This window comes from Alnus glutinosa, chromosome 13, assembly GCF_958979055.1.
Source record: "Alnus glutinosa chromosome 13, dhAlnGlut1.1, whole genome shotgun sequence".
In the NCBI taxonomy this organism is placed as follows: Eukaryota; Viridiplantae; Streptophyta; class Magnoliopsida; order Fagales; family Betulaceae; genus Alnus; species Alnus glutinosa.
The window spans coordinates 12675229-12692918 of NC_084898.1; the positions used below are offsets into that span (position 1 = coordinate 12675229).

The 17690-nt window shown below is 38.3% G+C and overlaps 1 protein-coding gene across 1 annotated transcript; it reads left to right on the forward strand.

Moving 5' to 3' along the window:
- The first annotated feature begins 7636 nt into the window (after positions 1–7636).
- On the forward strand, positions 7637–17419 carry LOC133854021 (bifunctional adenosine 5'-phosphosulfate phosphorylase/adenylylsulfatase HINT4). Its single transcript, XM_062290042.1, has 6 exons — positions 7637–7856; positions 7954–8000; positions 15277–15353; positions 16169–16235; positions 16876–16953; positions 17101–17419. The coding sequence occupies exons 1-6, from the start codon at positions 7773–7775 to the stop codon at positions 17204–17206; spliced, it is 459 nt and encodes a 152-aa protein (XP_062146026.1). The 5' UTR covers positions 7637–7772; the 3' UTR covers positions 17207–17419.
- Positions 17420–17690: the final 271 nt, after the last annotated feature.

The window sequence follows — 17690 nt, forward strand, 5'->3', positions numbered from 1 at the left end:
GTACAAATCAACTGGGCTCTTCTCCATGTTTTAATAACAGAAACAATAAGGAATGGGTAGTTTCAGTTCTGATCTTTCTACTCTAACCGTAGGTAGGGAAGGTTGCAGAAATTTCGATACAAGGATGGAGTTTCGATTGATTTTTCTGAAATGGGCTGGAGCACGTCTTCATTTCTATAGAGAACCTGAGGGGTCTAGATTCACTTAAGCAAAATGATCTATGGTTAGGGAGCAAACAAGTGTTCGGTGAAGACTTGATAGGATAGAAAACCATTATTAGATTTCTTAAATATCTCTTATCCCTTCTAACTATAATTTAAATTCCAACTAATTGAGCTAACTAACTATTATCTGGTTTCACCCGAACTAAGACCTCTCTCACTCATTTTTAAACTCATATATCACCTCAAAATATCCCATTAGCAGTGATGATTACTTAACACAAATATCACTTCCAACTATGCGTTCAATACTGTTCACTTAGTAACTTCCAACTTGTTAACTCTTGCATCCTTCAACCATAAATTCTAGTTCATCTCTCTTGCCGAGAACATTGTATGGCTTGGGTTTGTTTCTATTTAAACTTAGTTTTATGGTGCCTATAATAGTGATTCTCACATACAAAATTACCTTAATAGCTAGTGCTTCTTACCAAGTCTACTTAAGCTGGAAAAATCGGTGGCTCTAGGAGCCATCTTCTTTATGTTGAGGTTTATTAACATCCGAGTGGTCAGACACACACACACACACACACACACACACACACACACATATATATAGGTCAATTAAGTCTAATATTCTCACATGTGCATATTCACGTTTATCAAAGATATATACATATATACATGTATTAACTAAACTTTCATTTAACTAATATTTCAATACATTTTTATTTCAACCAATTTATTTTTCTTGGGCATTACAATACATATAAGCACATCCTCATTCCCTTTCCCAGGCGATGTGGGACGTCACAATCAACCCCTCTTGAGACCCAGCGCCCCCATTGGCGACCCTCATGGGATCACTCCATTCTTGGCGTCCCAACGAGTGCCCGTTGGTGACCCTCATAGGCTTGTGCACGCTCCATTCATCTCAAGCTGGGCAATAACTCTGATTCCATTTGTATGGACATACCCCCAACGACACAATATTATCCGCTTTTGGATCCCCCGAACCAGACTTCTCAGGAGGTCACCCATCCTAGTACTACTATCGCAGAAGCATTCTTAACTGCAGAGTTCTGATAGATTTATGGCAATCGCGGCTTAAAAACATATTGTGTCAAGAATGGTGCGAATATATATATAAGCACATCTTCATTCTCATGCCCAGGTACCTACGCAATGTGGGACGTCACAAGTTGTATCAAGAAGGGTGCAACTATATATATAAGCACATTTTCATTCCCATACCCAGGCAATATGGGACGTCACACAAAGTTATGAAATGGGCCACTTTATTCCAACTATAATACTAAACAAAAGGTAGTAGAAAAAATAACTCGATCATCATGTGTCCTACACAGACAATAAAGAAAGGAACACATTGGTCCTGCAAAATAGGTAACAAAAAATTGACAAAAAAAAATGTCAACTAATCAAGAGAAAAAAATATTTTATACCAGCACAAGGCCCCATGAAATGCACAAGGTTCAACCTTCCGTCAACATCGAAAAGACCCAGACCAAATACTTAGTACGACAAGAATAGAAATAGAAAACCCAAATCTGTAAAAGAGTTCAGAAAAATTGCTTGCAAAACATTGATAAAAATCCAAAGCCCCAATAAAAATTTAACCAATAACAATGACATAACATCATTACGGAACAACTATAAACCCTAAGAAAGAAATATCGGGATAATGGAAAACTTACTTGATGAGCGAAGTCACTAAGAACGCATTTTAGTGAGAAATAACCGTAAAACAATGCAAATCGTAACAAATTACTGAGAAGTCTTTTCCAGCCCTAGTTCGTCAAGGAATGAAATTGTGGGTCATCTTGGATCTCAATGACGAGAGTGTTTGTTTTTCATCCAACGCGTGATAAGGTTAAAATTGGGCATCAAGCTTGAAAGCATTTTAAACTTTTCACATATAAGCGTGAGGGGTATAACGGGGAGATAAGGGTTAAAAAAATCACGTGCAGTGCACGTGTTGACCCATCCAGGATTTAGTAAAAAATCCTAACGGGGGGGGACAGTGAAAAAAGATTAGAAGTTTGATGGTTTAATTTGAGAGTTTTTGAATTTTGGAGAGGTAATTTCAAATTGCATGGAAATTCATAGGGGTTTTGTGAACTTTTCTCATAAATCAACTTACCAACTAGTCGCTAATATGACAAGGTGTGATGAACCTTTTTATTTTTATTTTTTATTTTTTATTTTTTTATGTACAAACATAAATGAGTCATCACAGTAGTACGACTATTTGTCGCTCAGCCAACTTATGGTACACATCCCATAATATGTACTTGATAATCAGAGTTACATCTATGCAGCGCATAACATAATCAATATGCAGGAGAATACATATCAATAGTGGAAACACATCTATACAAACATAACTATTATACAACAAGAGAGCCATTAACAAGTCTATCTGTTTAAGGCTTCCAATTATAAAACTCTAATTACATACAAAAAGACTGGCTCTACAATACACAAGTGTCACATAGGAAACGAACCACATACAAAACAACTACAAAGTGGGGACTACCCTCGAGTCTATGACATATAACTGTCGCGATGTGCTCTAATCATAGCATGCATACACTAAGCAAACTGATTATCATCTACATCCGCGGAACCTGTAGCCAAAGTATCAATATCTGCACGGTTGTGGGGCTAACCACATCTGCACAGGTGAAAGAATGAGTTCATTGTCTCAATATAAAACATAATGAGACCTTAATAGTATAATAATTACTGAGTTTTCACAAATAACCAATTTTTCCTTTGTCTAACGTTTACAATAACAACTACCCATTGTTACAACATTTATCCTTTAAAAACACATGTAGCTGATACAGTAAACACCAACCTTTAAGAAAACATTAAAGCATACTATGCAGCTGTGAACATATATAGAAGTTCTAGACATCCCACCTTGGGAGCTTCTACATATAGACTCATCTACAATATATTACTTTTGGATTGGTGGCTCAGACTTACGTGCACACAGTTACTCCATTACAGATTCACGCATACACATAGGCCTTAAGTAAGAAAACAATGGAGTCTTGTCTACTATACAGAGATACAAGTATTCCCAGGCTTAGGCAATGCTGGTATCTCGGTACATTGATGCTCAAAGGCATATCTATACAGAGGCACAAGTATTCCCGGGCTTAGGCAATACAAGTATCTAAGTACGTTGAAGCTCAATGCTCTTTAAAACAACAGAACAATCGTATCTTGCTTAACTATACAAAGACCTTAGCATTACTAAAAGTGGTTAATGTCATATTTAGGTACATTGAAGCTTAGTGCTTTTGATGCAATAGTTCGACCATGCATGCACTTGAGTGAAACTCTAAGATACAAGCACGTCTCTGCTGAAGAACAAATGACAGTTTGCCTATTTATACAAAGATACTAACATTTCCAATTCTGAGCAATGTAAACATCCATGTACGTTAAAGCTCAATGCTTTTAAATCATGCAACCAGTCGATAAAAATATATATATGTTCTTGTCCATTAAAACTCATATATATACTAATACGTCTAGCATAAAACTATTGTATATCATATCATGAAAACATCACACTCATAAAGACAATGCTATGCATGTTCATGCAAGTTTCCGTTCATTTTAGGACGTGAGCTCCCAGTTTTACATTGACCAAATAGCATGGGACGTGAACCCCCAATACTACTTGCTGATTAGAGTGGGACGTGAGCTCCCGGTTTTACATCAACCGAATAGCATGGGATGTGAACCTCCAATACTACTTGCCAATTAGATATCTCTAAGTATTCCCAACTCTATAAATAGAGGAGCCTATTAGAGAGTTATTGGCTAATTCACTCACAACTGAGTTGAACTTTGAATATACTCTCTACATAAAAGGGAATTGATTTATCATTCTCTTATGATAGCCCACACTCTTTGGTCACCTCCAGTTATTAAAGGGAAGACTTTGAGGTCTCAGAATTCAAAGCTATAACTGTGTACCAAGAGAAGAGAAAAGGAATTCAGTTTTGCTCAAGCACAAACTAGTAGTCGATTTTTCAACAAGTATGTACCTCTTCTTGTTATTTAATTTTTGTAGCATAATCTCCCTATATTTTTTTTAAAGTTCTAATCCTTGGGATTATTCCGTCGCGCATGTATGATGCACATAAATGATCGATCCCAACAATTTTAGGATCGAATATGCGTATTAAATGTGCCCTTAGTTCCTAGGTTTGAACCTCCTCATCTTTGAAGGAGATGCCCGCATTGTTTGCAAAGCCATGATTATATTTGTAGCCTACTCGCGTTTAGGTTGGATTGGATGTTCGAGAGCCTCCCTAGAAGGGCAAACCAACAAACTCACTCGCTTGCTCAATGGGTAGCTATGTCCCTTCTCACAGGTTGTCTACCCCTCATATTCTTTTGTGTAACGATGTTCATGATCCATTGTGTTAAATTACCACTTTTCCTAAAAGCTTAAACAGACAGGAAGAGGTAAATTTAATCACTTAATCAATACTTTAACACTTCCCCTCACGTGTGGGCTCAAATTCCCTTTTAATAGGTGAGGCCCAACACGTGAATTTAATTTAAATGTGAGGTAAATGAAGGAGACATGGTTCGAACTTAGGACCTTTGATCTGATACCATGTTAAATTACCACTTTTCCTAAAAACTTAAGTTGACAGGAAGAGGTAAATTGAATAACTTAATCAATACTTTAACACATTGTAAGATCACATAATTTAGGGAAGAGTTGAGAATAGGAAAAAGAGACATATAGAATTAAGGTGGTTCGACCTATGGTCCACATCCACACGTTAAAGCCTTTTGTTGGCTACATATTTCCTTGATCATTTGATTGTATATAAGACTCTATTTATAGAGAAACAGTTAAAACGTTAAACATTTCTTCTATTTCTACATTAACAACAATAATTTACACAAACCATCTTGTAATTCTTATCTCTTAAGTTATTGTAACTCTTATCTCAATAGACCCCCACAAACCCAATGGTAGATCACGTATGTTGAGGTTTGATCTTGAACAACAAAGGGCTGAAAAATGGCTACTATGGGCTGAATTGGAACATCGGTTGCTATGACCAAAACTTAGACTTCGGCGATATGGCCGGCATCGGCTACTATGGTTGGGACTTAGACATCTGCTTCTTCGGCCGACAACTATGGCTGGGACTTGGACATCGATGACTGTTTAGCCAGTAACGGCTACAACGGCCGAAATTGGGCCAACTATGACTTAGTAGGTCACATGGGCCAAACATATGCTTTTTTGGGCTCTTTTTTTTTTTTTTTTTTTTTTTTCAATACATAAAAGACCAATATGCTACCAAACAATCATAAAGATGCACATAATTGCCCCTCACTCCTTGAATCTCTCTCTCGTCCTGAAAGATGTGTATCTTGATTTGTTATTTGCTAAAGCAAAACTTGGAGATTAATTGAATAAGTGCGACGTTGAGCAAATAGAGGATTAAACTGATGTTGTCTGGCCTTTAAGGTAATGATCAGCATGTGACATTAGAGAAATCTTCCACAACAACCCTTGATTTGCTAAAACAAAACCAATCCAAAAAAGAATCGAATGCGCCTTTATGACAAATGGATGGATCCTCACTCTGATATACGTGAAAATCATAAGACAAAATGATCAAAGGAGAAAACAAAAGAAAAAAAAAATACTAGATAGAATACTGGCATTAGCCTATAGCTCTGATACCATGTAAGATTACATAATTTAGGGAAGAGTTGAGAACAAGAAAGAGAGACACAGAATTAAGGTAGTTCAGCCTATGACCTACATCCACACGTCAAAGCCTTTTGTTGGCTACATCTTTTCTTGATCATTTGATTATATACAAAACTCTACTTATAGAGAAAGAGTCTGAACGTTACACGTTTCTTCTACATCTATATTAACAACAATAATTTACACAAACCATCTTGTAACTCTTGTCTCTTGAATTTTTGTAACTCTTATTTTTTCAGTGCTTGTAACTCTTGTAACTTTCGTCTCTTGAGTTCTCATAACTTTTGTCTCAATATCCATTGATCAGTCTAGCTTTCGATTTTCTCTTTTAGCTTAAGAAACACACATACACACAAATAGTAATGCTAAATATCAAGGGCCACTAGACCTTGTCACGTCAACATAGTAAGATATTTGTGGGCTACTAGACCCTGTCATGTCAGCGTAGTAAGATATTTATGGGATGTTTATGTAGTAGGTGACATGTTACAATCCTTGTGTCCCACATGAGTTAAGTCTAATCTTAACCATACAAACCGGTTTTCAAGCTCTTGGGCACCCTCCCCTTACAAACCGGTTTTCAATGGTGAGTTCTACCCAAGGTTTGTATCATTTGATATTAGAGCCAACCACATTGTCAAGTATGAGATCGAATGGATTGCAACTTTGTGGTCGAGTCATGGAGAGGACGATCTGTAGGTCGGATTGAAATGTCTTGATACTATGTATATGAGCATAGTATTAATTAAATACTGATAAATAAGTGGAGCCGCAAAAAAAAAAAAAAAGAGCCAACATTGGGTTATTGTCGATAGTGGGCCACTGTGGACATTGACAGTAAAACGTGATGATATATTATGATTCTTGCGTCCCACAATTGTTATTTTAATCACCCCTTGCAAGTAGGTCTTTTGTGTATATAAATAAAGCTTGCTTTCATTTTTTGCTGTCACCCATTGACGCGGCAAAGTCACTTAAAGTCAAGGTCATGATAGTTAGTGGCTGTAAGGAAATGATAGCAATAATGAGGAAAGGGATCAGAAGAAGTATGAAATTGGACTGTGCAGGCGGCTTCCAGAATGAAGTTGGTCTATACGCACATATTGTGAAAGTCAAACATCACTTCATTCTAAATGTTCATGACTTTTTTCTTTTTAATTTTTATAAGTCAATGTTCTGGATTTGTTTGCCAATAAAAATGGGAAGAAAACACAAGGCATTTGATCTAGTTGAGAAGACGGAATTTGGTGTAGGTGAAGTAGTCTTTTTAATGGTTTAGAATATTATTATTATTATTTTTTTTTTTATAATAAAGAGCTTAAAATATACTAGTATGTGCTATGGAAACCTTCAACTTGAGAGAAAAACTCAACAACCATAGCTAATATATAGACTCCTATATGACATTTTCTATGATAATTTATAAATATCCCCTTTTATCTTTACAATCAAAGAATTATTTTTATTTTCTTGGAAGAAAATAATCAAAGAATAATCTCTATATATAGATTATTTTTGTGCAATAAGCTAAAGATTGAAGACTTAAGAAAAGGAATTTGGTTAATTAATTACAAGTAGATGACTTATTTTGAGAAAATCCTTGAGAAATTGACTCCCCACCGTAAAGTGGGCGTCATTGGCGTGACAAAACAAGTGGCGTCCCACATCGAAGCTTCTTCCACCAAAGTCCAAGTCCTCCCACGACTTGAGCCAAACGCTACATAACAATTAACAAGACTTGATTCGCAAAACAACGGCCACCCCAAGCTCCGTAGCATTTTAGGCATTGGGGAGCACAAATTACTGAGAAAACATTATTAGAAATGGCGGGACAAGCGTCAGCGTCGTCGTCGTGTATCTTCTGCCAGATTGCCAGCAAATCCACCTCCACTACCTTCCTCCACAGCGTATCATCTCTCTCTCTCTCTCTCTCTCTCTCTCTCTCTCTCTCTCTCTCTCTCGCTTTTACATTTACGGTTCTGATTGAGTTTCGGGTTTCTGCAGGATGAGAAGGTCCTGGCGTTTCAAGACATTAGCCCAGCGGCTGTCAGGTTTGAATAAACATTTGTTTCGTGGATTCAAATTCTAGATATTGATTCGATTTTTTTTTTTTTTTTGGGTCTCTTGTGCGGGTTTGTTTTAGTGTACTGTTTACTTTGATTGTGTGGTAAAGGAAATGAGAAATATGGGGACCCATCTAAGAGATTGTGGTTGTTTGTGATTGAATTTGGGCATTTGGATTATATTATGTCGATGCTGTGTTGGGATTAAGACTGAAAAAGGTCGATGCTGTCTAGCAAGGAAGGTGGTGATGATTCGGTGGAAAGGGGTTGGAATGTGAGAATGATATGTGTGATTGGATAAGTAGAGCTGAAAATTCATGTCTCTAATCCCAAGGGATAACACAACGGGGACCAACTTTTTTGAATCTTGCGCTCTCACTTCCCTTGGGCCCCTTGGGGACAAACTTATTCATCCAATAAAAGACATTTCATGTTTCCCAGTAGAATTTTGATCGAGGGAATGATGGAAAGTGTGGATCTATTGCAATAAAGAAGGAGAAGGAATTTTCTGAAAGAAGATAGTGCTTGTGCGCGCACGCGATAGAGAGAGAGAGAGAGGATCTTTATGAAGAAGGATTAGGAGCGATTGGAGAATGGAGAGTGATAAGACTCCTTGAAATTTATGGCTATCAGAGTTGATTGGGCTAGTCAGTTGGACAAGGCAGTGAACAGAAGTAGTGGATGGGGGACAAGGTTTGATTTGATATCCTAGTTACGGTCTGGGTTTGCTGCTACTTGAATTGAATTTCAGTGGGAAAAGGCCTACATTTAACCATATAAATTGCAAATGATTTTGATAACTAGTGCGAGTGTGCATCTTGATTAGCTGTAATTAATCAAGTTCAAGTGGCAGAATAAATTATTGGTCAGTTGGTCCAAGCAGGCTTGTGCATATCCATGTTCGTATTAGTATAAAATTATATAGTAACTATTTTTGCTATTGATAGGCTATTGAAATTATATCAATAAGGTACTGAAAAAGTCAGTAAAATCTTTAAGAAACCCCAAAAATGACCAAAAAAAACTTAATATGTAAGGATATCTATCTTTGATTGTAGATTGTTCATTTATATATATGTTGCTTGCTGTTAGTATACTTACATTATGGCAGAGCTAGGACAACTGCTCAAATGACCTTATGTATGCGATTTGGACCATTTGATGCTTTTAATACCAGCATTATCATCTCATGGTGATGGGACCCAGATAGAACAGTTCAAGAACTGGAAAAATAATTCACCAAACAAGCTCCAATTTGGATTGGAACTGTACATCTGTACAATGACTAATTCGTTTTTTTGTTTTTTTTTTTTTTTTTCTTATCCACGCGACACCATGCTTTCCTTTCCTCTTATATCCCAAATAACTACACAAGTCCCTAATCCACTACCCAACTCTTTAGGTCACATATACCCACTTCACACAATTCATGCAATACACACATTCATACAAGACAAGTTAGACACATTACACCCCCCCCAGGAAAAAAAAAAAAACAATAAACTTCCTACTGCTGTATCCAAAGGAGGTGCTCTATCTCACCATCATGCACACACATTATCCTATGTTCAAAACACCCCGATGGAAGTTATGTATTATGCCCTATTTTGCAGGGTGCAAAATAGAGCACATTTGTTTGCCACAACTCACATTGCAAGGACCATTCTATCCAGAACCCCGTCTTCCAATTTTCTACCCCTTCCCCCTCCCTGTGGGAGATGAACCTTGTCTTTAAGGTTTAGATTTGAAAAATAGTTGGAGCGCCAATCTATCAAATTAAGGTCTTCAAAATCTGTCTCTTTTTCCGAAGAAAAGTGCATTCTCAATAAGGATCAGCTCCAAATTCTGGCACCTGTGACCAAGAGTGAAGCATTAATTGAAATTGAAACACTTTCCTCTTCAAGACCTCTTAAAAAGGCACCAATTAGCATCTTCTGAGGCAACCAACCACTTGGTTAGCAAATCATTTTAACTCACGCTGGTATTCTCAAAGTGTCCCCTGCTATTTGATTTGGGACAATACCTTATCAAAGACTTTGTACATGGCAGGGCTGAATCGTGCCAACAGCTCTTTCTCAGAAGTTTTCCATGTTATGACCAACCATCACTCCTTGTGTGTGTATTGTAGTCACTCGAACCACTAGTTAGTCTCACTCTCCACGTGAAAGGAGGCCAAGGTGACTCTCTGTTCAGATGGGATGCCTTAATGCTCAAAAAAGTGAGCCACTCAATTGAGTCACTTTGTCGAGTCCGCCCTCAAATAGCACGGAAATCCCATCTTTATAGTTTTTATATTAGGAAGACAAATTGTGGAGTCACTCTGTCGCCTTCCATAGAAGCTGTTGAAGAACATTTATTTGCAGAGCTCATTGCTGACCAGTCAATTTGATTGCCAGAACCCTTGATCAGTCATATACAACTCTGATTATTCTTGTTGTTCAATGCGCTCAGGGAGTTGCTTCTTCCCTCATCGATTAGCAGCTCCTTTAGGGTGTTCTTCACCCTTTGCAACCTTCCCATAGCAGCTTGGGCCTCCACCCTTGCTGCCACTTCAGGTGGCAAATGCCTTCATTCACACCGTGCACGTATAGTTATAGCTTGTCAATCCTCTTCTTGTTGGTCACCATTGATTCAGATACCAATTAACAAGAACCAAATGGACTAGTTCAAGAAATGGAAAATTAATTACTAAACAAGATCCAAATTTTGATTGGAACCATAGTTAAGAACGATGGAAATGAGGGTTGTTTTTTTGTTTTTTTTTTTTTCCTGATCTACCCAGCACTAGTCCGTAATCCACTATTCAACTCCTTAGCACTCGCACCCACTCTGCACACATCCAGGAAATATTCTTGTACCAACCCCACATCGTTGTCCCCCCCACAATTGGCAAACTTCCCACTACTCTATACCATACACACATAATCCCACATACAAAACATCCCCAGGAAGGTGCTTCATTTTGCCTTGTTTGGACAGCTATGTTTGTAGCTCCCTGGATGCTTAGTTTTTATGATTTTCTTATTCTTTTTTCTTCTACTAGTTAGGTGTTTCTCCTGTATATTCCATGTATACCTAAGTAACGATTCTCTCTTTTAGTAATATTTCGATGAGAAATAATATAAATATATCTTCTACACATCTCATTTTCAAATCCACCATTGAATGTGGGTGTAACAGATTGATTATCTGTTACTGTTCTACTGCAGAATTATGGAAATGGAAATGGATTTAGGAAGAGAGATGAATGGACGAATGAAGAGAAAAGTTGTATTGATAAGGCAGAATTCGAGATCGCCACTCTCCAATGTTCAAAGAACAATCAAATACTTAACAAGCTGCCTCAACGTTCTCTAAGCTGGCCTTATATAATGGCCTACACCGACTTGCACTAAAACGCATAAAAGCAAATATGAAACACAATAATAAAGAGACAACAAAACGACAAAGCCCAAGCCACAAAACACACTGAATAGATGACCCCTCCACACACCGTTTTAGTAACACCCATTGCTGCCCAGCTGTCTTGCACCCTTCTCTAGACTAATCTAAGACTGCCATGTGTATAGGAGATGGTGCCACTTGTCTTGTAAGAATCCACCTGTTACAATACCCCTCTCTTTAGAACACCTTGCCCACAAGGTGTGCAATTGGAAGACTGGATGCCCCTTTACAAGGGTAGACAAGACTACGGAAACACAAAAACAGCCCTTTCAACTGATAAGCTAGCTGAATGTGGGCATCAAAATCAGCCAAGTCAAGCCTCTGATGTGAAGATTTGTCAACTATTTCCTCCAGACTCGCCCTTCTGCAACACTCGCGGCAAGATACCTTGAAGGTTAAACCCCACATACTGCCCAATCTATAAAGCAAAGTCTCTTTCACAAGTAACTTCCCGTCTCTTTCCACTTGCTTTTCTTTCCCATTTCCCCGTCCTCTTTCTCGCAGCCCTCTTTCTCCTCCTGGATCAAAAACCCAGCAGCCGCACCCAATGAAGAAAACACCATTAACCATGCTTACAGATTTTTGGATACTCACCAGACCTCGTTGGGACATTTCATCAATCTTCCTGGTTCGATACATCTGTAAATGGCTTTTGATATGAGCAATGCTAAGGCCCTTGATGTTCATTAATTGCAAAACCAATTTGGGAGTTGCTCTCTCTTGACCCCCAAGTCTCCCTACTGCCTCGACTATGTTGGTGCTCGAGCTTGCACTATTTTGGCTCTTACCTTCAACATTTCCTTCCTCTTTTGAAGATTTTATTTTCAAGAGAGAGGCTTCACGTGTAGCCATCTCATCCACTTCTTTGACACGTAGCAAAAATGACAGACTAAAGCCATTTGGAAAAATTTCTGTGAGGGGTATTAAATCTTCAACTGCCACATAGCAACTAGCTAGACACCACGGCGGCTTCCAGGTTCTTCTACAGCTGGACCTCGAGGCTTTGTTCCAGGTTCTTCCTTGTTCACGTGTCTCTGTAGAGAAAGAAAGATCCTGCAACTTGAGAGTCACTGCTTGGCATCTACCTGGGCTAGGCATTAATTGTCCATTGGCCACCCGAACTTCTACTCCCTTATGCTGCACAGGTTGTAGTCCAAGCAAGGGCACAATTTCTACACCCACAAGGTTATGAGTACTACTCGAATCTATCAAAACATCAACTCTTTGGTACCTCAAAATGCCAATAATCCTCATAGTCTTGGGACTAAGGGATCCTATAATTGCATTGAGTGAGATTTCTGGAAACTCTTCCATGAAAAACTCTCCTGGATCCTCTTCAACAAGATCCAATTCTTGCAGACTCTCCCCTGAATTTTCCCCAACTTTTCTTTGCCTCTCATCCATATGGGCTTGTGTAAGTGTCTGCACAGGCACCAATGCTTGGTTCGGGTTCTGTCCAGCAACCCCTTTACCACCTTGGCTTGCTGCAACCAATGGTTGAGAAGCTTGTTGCAATGGCCCTGGCATCATCCGAGTGCCACCCACATTACTGGACTGAGAAAATTGTCCAAAATTTTGACTCTCCTTCAGGATTTTCAACGACCCACCATGCCACAGGAGATGTATTAACTTGCAGTGCCAATCACCATAGTATGTAATAAAGGCTGTCGAAGCAAGCCAAAGTAAATCCTCTAAAAGCTCAATCCACGTCCATCCTCTCACACTTGCTGGGGATGTAGGGCGTGACCATGAGCATGCGCCAACCTCAAGGTCATCACCACTTGACGCATACCCTCGGTTGTGCCTCTGCCTCATATATCCTTCGCCAATTGGTGTCCCACCCGACATAATGACACTCAAAGGATAACCAAGCAAACAACATGCAACACGAGTCTCCCCCCGACATCAACAAAATCACTCCAATCCCAGGACTAAAAAATGAGACGATCCTCCAGGAACCTCGAAGAAGATAACCAAACTTACAACTCGTAGGCAGCAGTATAAAGATTTTCTTCCTGTGCAGCCGCCCTTCCTTTTCTTCTGGCACTTGCTTCCATCGCCATTTGTGCTTCCCAACCACCAAATCCAACTCATTGTCATATGAATATTGAGATAGAAAGTGTTCTACATACCGATTTGGAAATCAATAATCCAACCCACTCCGCTCTGAAACTAGCTCCTCAGGAGTTTTAGAAATTCGTGGAGGAGGAATTATGTTGAACAGATGGTAGGCGTTGTCAACCGGATCTGCTGCTGTATTTATGGAGTGTTTTGGATCGTTTGCCGGTTCTGTTGCTAGGTCTGTTACGGGAATAAAAGTGGATTTGCCTTTAGTGTCTCTCTTCTCCTCTTCGTCGGTCGTGAATTCCTCTTGGTTTGCTACCTCCATAGGAAACGAATCTGGAAATTGCTTCGCCACTAGAGATTCTGAACTTGGTTGGGAAACTTCGACCGAATCAGTTGCTTCTTCATCTCTTTTCTCCTCTTCTTCTTTCTTGAATTCCTCTTGGTTTTCTACATTCGCAGGAACCGAAAATCGTTCTGGAATAGCCTCAACAAATTCTCCAACCGATTCAGTGGCTCTGTCTTCGCTCTTCTCCTCTTCTCAGTTCTGGACTTGCTCACAGTTTGCCATGAAATCACCGAGTTGCTGACATTGTTGTTCCTCTGATTCTTGTCCAAATCGAAGGTGAATGAGTCGCACAAAATTCTCCCAATCAGCATCCATTGTAAAAACTACACCCCGTTCCATTATTACCAACCAATCGAGAGCCTCACCTTCCATGTGATATGAGGCGAACATGTATTTGTGAAGATCGTTGGGAGTTTTATAATAGATGAAACATTGTTGAAGCTGGAACATCCAAACCGAAAGATTCTTTCCATCAAAGTTGTGAAGATCCATGGATCTATGGCTTTGAACAAGATCAAAACAATTTTCCCTTAGATCTAGGGCTCTGATACCAATTGTAACAGATTGATTATCTGTTACTGTTCTACTGCAGAATTATGGAAATGGAAATGGATTTAGGAAGAGAGATGAATGGACGAATGAAGAGAAAAGTTGTATTGATAAGGCAGAATTCGAGATCGCCACTCTCCAATGTTCAAAGAACAATCAAATACTTAACAAGCTGCCTCAACGTTCTCTAAGCTGGCCTTATATAATGGCCTACACCGACTTGCACTAAAACGCATAAAAGCAAATATGAAACGCAATAATAAAGAGACAACAAAACGACAAAGCCCAAGCCACAAAACACACTGAATAGATGACCCCTCCACACACCGTTTTAGTAACACCCATTGCAGCCCAGCTGTCTTGCACCCTTCTCTAGACTAATCTAAGACTGCCATGTGTATAGGAGATGGTGCCACCTGTCTTGTAAGAATCCACCTGTTACAGTGGGTCCCATAAATCCAAAATAGTTGTATGGGGATATGTAGGGTATGTATGTGTATCACTTCTCTATTTCAATTACTTAAAAAAAAGGTATTTCATTTCACCTTGTTTTGTGGAGTGCAAAACAGACTCTTTTCCCACAACTCACGCTGCATAGACCACTACCCAGGCACCCATTTTCCAGGTTTACTGGGCCTAAGACATGGCATAAGGTCTCTGATTCTTGTGTAATTGTGTCTGCAACATCTTAAACACCTAGATGGGATTCTTCTGCCATATTTGTGTTATTGATAATGTCTAGCTTGTCAATCCCATTTTGGAATTTGGCACTTTTTGGTCCTACCAGCAACCATGTTTAAAACTTCTCTTTTTTAGTTTGACCATGTGGACCTTTTCAATTGGATGACAACTTTATAGGCATTACTTGGTGATTCCTGTGGAGCACATTCCTTCTGTAAAAGATCTCAAGAGGAGAACTGAGGACTACTCCTTAGGTATGGAAAATGTCTAACCATAGCATTTCATTTAATAGTTTGAACCAATTTGGGACTTCCCATTTTGGTACTTTTTTTTTTTTTTTCACAATCTAAGGGTTGGTTTGGCAAAAGTTTAAAAACTCTTGTTAATTTTCAAATACTGAAAACACTTCTCAATTAACAGTTAGCCAAATGGGTTTTTAGATGTGGTCCTCACCACTAATACATTTTTCAAAAAAAAAAATGCTTTTCATAAAACACTTCTTAAACAATAAAACACAAACTCATTTTTTCAGATGTGGAGGTTGCTTGTTACATACAAAAAATTAAAAAAATTGGAGGCTGGCTGTCACGGTTGGAAGCTAGCAGATCCACATGGTGGCCATAATGGTGACCGCCGATCTGTCTGGTGGCCCTATAGTGTCCTTGAGATCTGTTTGGCTGCCAAATCTGCATGGTGATCACCGCAGGGCCGCCACATCTGTCTATCGATCGATGGTGGCTGCCAAACCTACATGGCAGCCACCGATCTGTCTAACCTCCCCAGAGGTGGTGGCCACCTCCCATGGAAGCTACCTCTAGCAAGCCCATATATATATATACCACTTTTTTGTTATTTCTTTTATGTTTTGAAAACACTTCTCAATTTTTTGCTTTTCAAAAACACTTATCAAACAAATTTTCTTTTGTAGATCTTACAAACAACACTTTCAAATGTGGCCTCCACAAATAAACTTCTCAATTTTCACTTTCTCCACAACACTTTTGAAAAAATTCACCAAGATGCGCTAATATGCTGTTTTGCTGTTTTGCTGTTTTGCTGTTTTATCCAGTAAGTCACATGTTAGAGGTAGGGCAAATGCTATTACGCCGAGATGCACCTCAGAGCACGCAGTACAGGTATTGTCTCTTGTTCAAGATTATCTAATGCTAGTTCTATGCAAAGTGATTATTCATTAAAGAGGGATCTCAGTAATTTTGCAGATTTAAAAAGTAGGTCATGATTAGTTTTAATTTGTATATTTTTGTCTAATTGCTTCTGTTATATATGTGTTTTTACCAACCTTTTAGCAGATACATACAATAAATAATATTTTAATGGAAATACTGGCCAGTGAAGGATGCAGATGTTCATATGCTTGCTTGTAATTTTGGGCTACATTAAACAACTTATCCCTTCATTTTATGTTCTTTGACTTCATCTTTTTTCTCTTTTAATTTTATTAATTTTTGGTCTAAGATGTTATCAATTTTAAGATTTTCTTGTGAATATACACAATAAATGAGGCCTATCTCTGCTCATTTACCTCTCAAGTTGTCTGAAGCAAGCCCTTTGAATAAGCCTATCTTCACTGGAGCTTGAGTAGCTCAATTTTTTTGAAAAGTTGAGTGAAAGGCTCAAGATTGAGCCTAGCTGGAGGCTGCTCAAGTGGGTCTTTACACAGTTGATAGCTGAGCTCAAGCTCACCTTGTTTTACAGGGCCAAATTTTGTATATAAGTACGTTTATGAGAACACGACCCTCTCTCTCCTCTTGACAGATTTGGCTTTCATCAACCTCCGTTGAACTCTGTTAAACATCTACACCTTCACTGTCTGGCGCTACCATACACACCCAGGTTAGTTATCTGGTGTTTCTTATGTCATCTGAAAAAGTTTGTTTGTTTGTTTTTTTTTTTTTTAAAATGTTATATATTGTTTTCATTCTTTGTATTTGTTCTTAGAAGTTGCAAACATACATTCTAATTGTGTACGAGCTTGAACAGATGGAAATCTATAAAATTCTTGTCTCTGGGATCCCTTGGGTTTCTTGAAGCCGAGAAGCTGTTGGAGAAGCTGAAGCCTTTACCACCCGTTATTTCAAAAGTGTGATGCTCTTGTAATTGGTTGGCTTTATACAAACTTACAAAGTAAAGATATGGCCTTTGGCAATTAGGTTGGGTATAATATACATTTCTAATGTTGTAAGTTTTTGTCTTGTTCAAATATTTGTGTTCTGTCGTGTTGAATAAAGATGATGTGTAATAGCATAATCAACTCCATATGGATATTCCTATTTATCAATACTTGATATTCCCATTCCAAGGTTGTATATGTTACATCAGAATCCTTGTCAAGAAAGGCCTTGTGAGAGAGATTGCGTAATGCTTTTCTGAGGTGCTTTTTTCAAAAAAAAATAATAAATAAATAAATAAAGTGTGTTTTGATGTGACATAAAGATAAAATTAGTTTTAAATGTGTTGTATTTTTTTTTTTTGTTGTTCATTAATGTTTTTATCTTAAAAAGATAAAACAAAAGAGAGAAAAAAAAAAAAAAAAAAAAAAAAAAAAAAAGAGAGAAGAAAAAAGTTTTTTT

Excerpts from the sequence above, each read along its gene's own strand:
- LOC133854021 (XM_062290042.1), top strand. The coding sequence starts at position 7,773 with ATGGCGGGACAAGCGTCAGCGTCGTCGTCGTGTATCTTCTGCCAGATT. Across the intron at positions 8,001-15,276 it reads ATTAGCCCAGCGGCTGTCAG|GCATTACTTGGTGATTCCTG; the intron begins GTTTGAATAAAC and ends ACAACTTTATAG. Across the intron at positions 15,354-16,168 it reads AACTGAGGACTACTCCTTAG|TAAGTCACATGTTAGAGGTA; the intron begins GTATGGAAAATG and ends TGTTTTATCCAG.